At 39.2% G+C, this 6,329-nt stretch overlaps 1 protein-coding gene across 9 annotated transcripts in view; it reads left to right on the forward strand.

The window, feature by feature from the left end:
* Window positions 1–6,329, forward strand: part of LOC119332330 (sodium/hydrogen exchanger 8-like) — a 17,129-nt gene that overhangs the window by 3,027 nt on the left and 7,773 nt on the right. For 4 of the 9 annotated variants that reach the window (XM_037605512.1, XM_037605510.1, XM_037605513.1 and 1 more), the window contains exons 3-12: window positions 67–155; window positions 272–363; window positions 1,031–1,108; window positions 1,183–1,340; window positions 1,934–2,035; window positions 2,114–2,231; window positions 3,036–3,088; window positions 3,170–3,235; window positions 5,461–5,505; window positions 5,668–5,723. In XM_037605512.1, coding sequence (XP_037461409.1) covers window positions 67–155; window positions 272–363; window positions 1,031–1,108; window positions 1,183–1,340; window positions 1,934–2,035; window positions 2,114–2,231; window positions 3,036–3,088; window positions 3,170–3,235; window positions 5,461–5,505; window positions 5,668–5,723 — 857 coding nt within the window. Of the gene's footprint in view, window positions 1–66; window positions 160–271; window positions 364–1,030; window positions 1,109–1,182; window positions 1,341–1,933; window positions 2,036–2,113; window positions 2,232–3,035; window positions 3,089–3,169; window positions 3,236–5,460; window positions 5,506–5,667; window positions 5,724–6,329 lie in introns of those variants that run through there. The other 5 variants (XM_037605511.1, XM_037605514.1, XM_037605516.1 and 2 more) reach the window with 5 other exon arrangements.

Here is a 6,329-nt window from a genome sequence, read left to right on the forward strand (position 1 = left end):
GTTTCTGATTCTCCTTAGAAAGAGAGTAATTCGTGGTTCCATTCCTTTGCTGCACGACGGACTCAGTCTGACAGTTTGGTTTGTAAATACTGTTCAACATCCAGAGTACGGGACAAAAGACGGTCTAGGCAAACTTGGAGCTGGCATGCGTATCTGTGAGTGAGTTTGCCATGGATGTATTATTTTGAAGACTGGAACAACACAGTACTTGAGAATTAGTTTATTCATCTTCTGAATTAACCGCTTGCTGATTGTGCTTCAAAAATTGCAGGGGCTAACATAAATCCTGATCTTCTCCTGGCTGCTTTCCTTCCGGCCCTTTTGTTTGAGAGTGCCTTCTCAATGGAAGCACACCAGATAAAGGTATCTTTCCAAGTCTGCCTATCTACGCTGAAATCTGAGTTGCTTAATTAAAACCTGAGTGATCTTTATTCAGTTATGATTACTATTTCTTGCCAAGCAGTAAATAGTAGTAAAAAAGAAAGGAAACTAGACGGCGATCAGAGAATAAAACTAAGGAACACCATACAACATCAGGGCCGGAGGACAGGCACCCCAGGCCTGCTGCTCATACCTTGGTCCAAACTGAAGTTTTACTCTGGATGATGTGAGCACAGATAACACGAGTTCCTCTGTGGTTGAACACATGGCAGTTTATTTCTTTCGATCCCTCCCAGAGCGAGATCTGCATCGGGTACAAAAGGCAGCTCTTTAGAACAGAGGAAACGATCAAACCAACATCAAGAAAACTTCACAGGCCAAACTAATTCTCTGCTCAGCTAATATCATTGATCATCCATAATATTTTTCCATCCAGTTAGTCACATATGCTCATGTGTGATAAAACCATGGCCTCAATGCAAACCACCTTCAGTTCCTATTGTTCTCTGTTAGCACACATATTTGGTTTCTTCAGTATTGGTGCTTATGTTGATTTACTCCCCTGCCAATTTTCTGTTGTGATATTAGCACTGGGGTGCATATGTCTTTGTTCTGTGTCTACTAATATATTAAAATGCTTATTTTGTAGAAATGCATGGCGCAGATGCTCTTACTTGCTGGTCCTGGTGTACTAATGTCAACATTTTTGCTTGGCACTGCTCTCAAGGTGTGTACCTATGTTTAAAACGACATATACCACTGGCTTTAATACTTTGATACTAGCTAGTCCATTTTCTCTAGCTTACTTCTCCATATGATTGGAACTGGGAAACATCATTGTTGCTTGGTGGTCTGCTTAGTGCCACTGATCCTGTGGCCATGGTTGCAGTTCTAAAAGAGCTTGGAACAAGTAAAAAGCTCAGTACGATTATTGAGGGAGAATCCTTGATGAACGATGGGTATGCCTTTTTTCAATCTAAACATGTTTTTCTGTTTTCATGTCAATTTTGTTGGAGCAACTCCGATTATGAGAAGAAAGATACAACCTGTGACTCAAATATATAGGTTACAAGTTTTTTTTCTCTCCGAATGTTCGACTGGTCCACTCTCTGGTTGGAAAAATGCTCATTAGTAGTTGTACTTAAAACTAAAATTCAAAGTATTAGTTGTAGCAGTACAGTTGTTCCTGAGACTTGACACACATGTTTATGGCAAAGGCTCTGGAGATTACAGTGTACAAGTTAATCCGTGCCTCCTTCAATGAGGGAAGACTTCACGCATGACAATACTAAATCCAAGGCTGTTTTCCTTTTCCAATCTAAGGGATTATGAAGATTAAAACAAGATTTACTTAACTTAACTATGGCCTGAATATCTGATCTTTGTATCTGCACATACTTCTGTTAAGGTATCCATCAACTAATGTGTGGGGCAGGGAAAGCTTAAATAAATGAAAATAACTTTTGGATGTTGTAAAATTGCATTGTGCACCAATATAATATTTTTGTGTTTGAACCGCAATTCCCGCTAAATGGACACACACTTTCTACAGGGTTTCTGTTGTTGTCTATCAGTTATTCTTACAAATGGTGCTCGGAAGAAGCTTCAATACAGGGTCTATATTGATGTTCTTATCGGAAGTTTCACTTGGAGCGTATGTAGAATGATTTTTCAATCAATGCCAAATATGCCTACCATGCTTCTAATACTAACTGGTATCTTCTTTGACCAGTGTTGCTCTGGGCCTTGCATTTGCAATCATATCTTTACTATGGCTTGGCTTTACTTTCAATGATACAATCTTGGAGATGACGCTAACTCTTGCTGTCAGCTATATTGCTTTCTATACTGTAAGATAATGAACATATTCAAGCTCTCGTACTCCTGCTTTTTCTTTTGAAGGGCACGATTGGTTCAGTTTATTGAAATAGTTCACAACAAATGGAAGGAGTCTTAGTATCAGTCCTAGAATCATGTTTCTCCTTTTGCAATATTGCTTTTGATGCTATTTTACTTGTAATCTGAGGTAACTTCTTGATATGCATATGACAAAGTACCTACCTGATTTAGATATCTAGAATCTGAAGAGAGTGACTGTTTTCATCCCAATGATAAAGAAGATATTCAAGCTCTCATACTCATTTTATAAGGCTATGATTTGTTCAGTTTCTTGAAATAGTCCACAACAAACTGAATGAGTTGTGAGTCTTAGTACCAGCCCTAGAATTATCTTTTGTGCTAGCTCATTTAGCAAATTGCTCATGAGTCGTGATGCTTTTTTAGTGGTAATCTAAGGCAAGTTCCAGATATGCATGTACAATGTTGAAGTATATGTGGATTGCCCAACCTTCTTCATCAGTTCGGACTTTTGGTTCTATTGGTTGGGTGCATTAAACTTAATATGAATTTAGAACCAAGAGGTCTTGGGTTCAAGCCTCTGCTTTTTCAATTTAAATTTAAAATTTGCTTGCCCTCTTTCTGTCCATGTTTAAGATTGCCCAACCTTCTCCATCAGTTCGGATTTTTGGTTGTACTGGTTGTTCTTTGTCATGTTTTCTCCAGATTTTTTTTCACCTATGAGTTCTGATATAGAAGCCACCAGTTATTTAGTCTTTTGGTGGGTGTTTTCTTTAGCTAATATTGTTCACTATCAGGTGCAAGATGCACTGAAGTACTCTGGTATTTTGACCGTCACAGCTTTGGGAATGTTAGTAAAACTTGTCTTCACATCCGATTGGCATATCCTTTAATCTCGTTCCTCCAGTGTTAACTTTGCCATGTCTGGCAGGTTCTATGCAGCTTTTGCAAAAACTACTTTTAAGGGCGACAATCGCCGAAGTTTGCATGATTTCTGGTATTGTTCTAGCAACATATATCCTTTCATATTATTTTTATATTATCAGCAAGATCAAGATTCTGAACAGTGATCATGGTATTCCTGGTCCCATAGGCTAACTTGTTCACTGTTCCTCATGTGTTCTGTCAGTTCCATAATGCTGGTCATGCTTTTTTTTTTCTGTCAGCATAACCTATACTTTCAGTAGATTTTGGTAAATTTATGTCCTTGCATTAGGATACCAGTTGCCAAGTTTGTTCATGCCCAGTATATAGTTACTTGTCCACTTCTATTTTTTCCCTCGCAAAGACACAAACACACCCGATTTAATATTTTGTCTTCTAAATGACCATCATCGTCGTCATCATCGTCATCGTCCTGATTCCTGAAGTAGCCTTAGTAGAATTTTAGAGTTTGTAACTGGCAACAAAGTGAGAGTAAAGATTACACCAAATTTTACTGTACTACCAAACTACTCCCTCTGTTCCTAAATATTTGTCTTTTTAGAGATTTCAAATGGACTACCACATACGGATGTATATAGACATATTTTAGAGTGTAGATTCACTCATTTTGCTCCGTATGTGGTCACTTGTTGAAATCTCTAGAAAGACAAATACTCCCTCCGTTCAAAAATAGATGACCCAACTTTGTAAGTTGAGTCATCTATTTTGGAACGGAGGGAGTATTTAGGAACGGAGGGAGTAGTAATCTGTGCACGTGGTAGGAATGTTTTGTCATATTCCATCCCTGAGCTCTCAATCCTGGGGTCGTAATATGCATACACTTTGGGTGTCGAGCAACGCGCGTCGGTACCCCATAGATGACTGAGTTGACACAGATTTACCCAAGGTTCAGGCTCCTGTATAGGTCATATCCTCGCCGGATGGCGATCTCCATGCTTGGCTCCTCAAAAGAACAGGGTCGTGTTGCTTGAGGTTTGAATTGAATTGTCCTCCTACATATGCGTCTTTTCGTCAGGGTTTGATCCTCTCCGGGTTTGTCTCATAGATGGCACCATCCTTAGTCGGCTTATACGCTGGATCCTTCAGGGTAAGTCCTTCCCTAGTACAATGGGTATTGGGTATGGTCTTGTAGAAGACCCCTTAGGCCTTGTGTACGAGCAGGTCATCTTATGTAAGTACGCTTTCTCTCGTGCGCTCGTGACACCCTGATATGTCTCAAGTAGCGTTGAGACGATTTTTGGAGTGGCCTGATCTTTCACCGCACGCACACACAGTAGCAATGAGTTCGCCAGCAAGAACGAACAGCAGTAGATGATAGACTATGCTTGTAAACGTGTAGTAGCTAGATGAAGAAAATATAGTGGAAAGAAGTAGCACCGTGGCGTAGTACTACTACAGCTAGATTAGATGGATGGATTATGCTAATGATGATCAGCGGCAACGGCGGGGACGGAGCGATTAACAGATGGAGCAGAGAACAAAAGTACTAGATGAGATGAAAAATAGAGATGATTCGACCCTTGCTGATCAAGAACCGAACTGAAGCTTGTGTCCTGACGATCAACGGCGACGAAACACCATGCAAATATCAAACCCTAATAAGGGACGCAGGAGCACAGATAAGGCGCATCCATTAGATGCAATTTCTGAGTATTTTTACTTCCAACTAAAACCTAACTTTTACATGGCCATATGGCCTTTATTTATAGGCACACGCAGGCACCTAGGCTAAGCCCGTAACTAACAGAATCACAAACCGGACTCAACAAGGAAAAAAAAATATAAAGCATCCAACTAGGATATGGCTGGGACAAAACTAAAAACTAGGAGACTTTGACCTTCACGTAAGCTTGCTTTCCTGATTAGAGTTGTACAAGTAGTTGCATGGAGTTCTAAAACAAGGCTCCACTTCATCTAAAGGAATTAGCTCAATAGGCATCTCACCAATACTTGGACCCCTGAATAAAATGTCTTGTTTTTGACTTCCTTGGATATTTCGTGAGCAAGGCATGGAGCCTAATATACCTCTTTGATTTGTTGAATGCAACACCTTCCTTTGACGTAAAGCAGGCACAATATATTTTGATGTATTATCCTCACTATCAGAGTCTCGTTTCGAAGGTATCTTATTTAGCACCAATGGTGAAACAACAATATTACCTAGGGTGACCGCATCACACCCTGAGGAGACGCGATGACACACTCAAAAATTATGTATGTTCTCATATTTTCTGAGATTGCCTATTTGTATCTTACTGCTGTTTTATTTGTATTCAGGGAAATAGTTGCTTACATTGCGAACACACTTATTTTCATACTGAGGTATCAACATTTGTCCAACTTCCAATTTTTTTGATTTTTTTCAGATCTTCTATTTTTCCTAGCTAAACACCCAAACCAGACTATGCTTGCATTTATTTAGTTGATAGTTCACTTTATATTGACACCATTATGATGTTTCTTACATGTGTGTATTACCCTCAGTGGGGTTATTATTGCAGATGGCGTGCTAAGACATAATGTCCATTTTGAGAGGCACGGTAATATCTTCACTTATATTTGTCTACTGTTTGTTTTCATGCAAAACTGCAAAACAAGCATGTCTACTTCATTTTAATTTCTCCTTGTTCATTGCCAACTGAACCTTTCTTTCGTTTATTATAAAGCATGTTGTTCGTAGTTTTCATCATGCAGCACCGTTTCATGCCTGTGTTGGTTCAGTGAGTGCTTTATTTTTACATCATGGTAACAAGTTGTTGACATAGTTATTGGGCTAAATCCTCTTATAACACACTTCTGTGTCATGCTTATCGGTTTTACCGGGGATCATCAGCTCAATTATGAATGCTGCAACTGCAGCCAACAGATTATGTGGACAAACACTTGGCATCTCAGTTAGTCAATAGTTCTGCTGAGATATGTTGTTTTAACCACCCATCTTTGGGGCAGCACAATTGGTATTTGCTGTCATTGCATTTTTCTTTTCTTGACCTTGAAAAATATGAATCATGTTTGTCAGTAGAATTACAGTTTGATCATATTTGCAAGTGCTTAAAACAACTTCTGTGCACTATACTTTTTGTTCTAATCCATCTTCATGCTGTTGAACCAGAAATACGTATACATGTCTAACTACTGCTCCTAGT

The sequence above is a fragment of the Triticum dicoccoides genome, chromosome 7A (assembly GCF_002162155.2).
Source record: "Triticum dicoccoides isolate Atlit2015 ecotype Zavitan chromosome 7A, WEW_v2.0, whole genome shotgun sequence".
NCBI lineage: Eukaryota > Viridiplantae > Streptophyta > Magnoliopsida > Poales > Poaceae > Triticum > Triticum dicoccoides.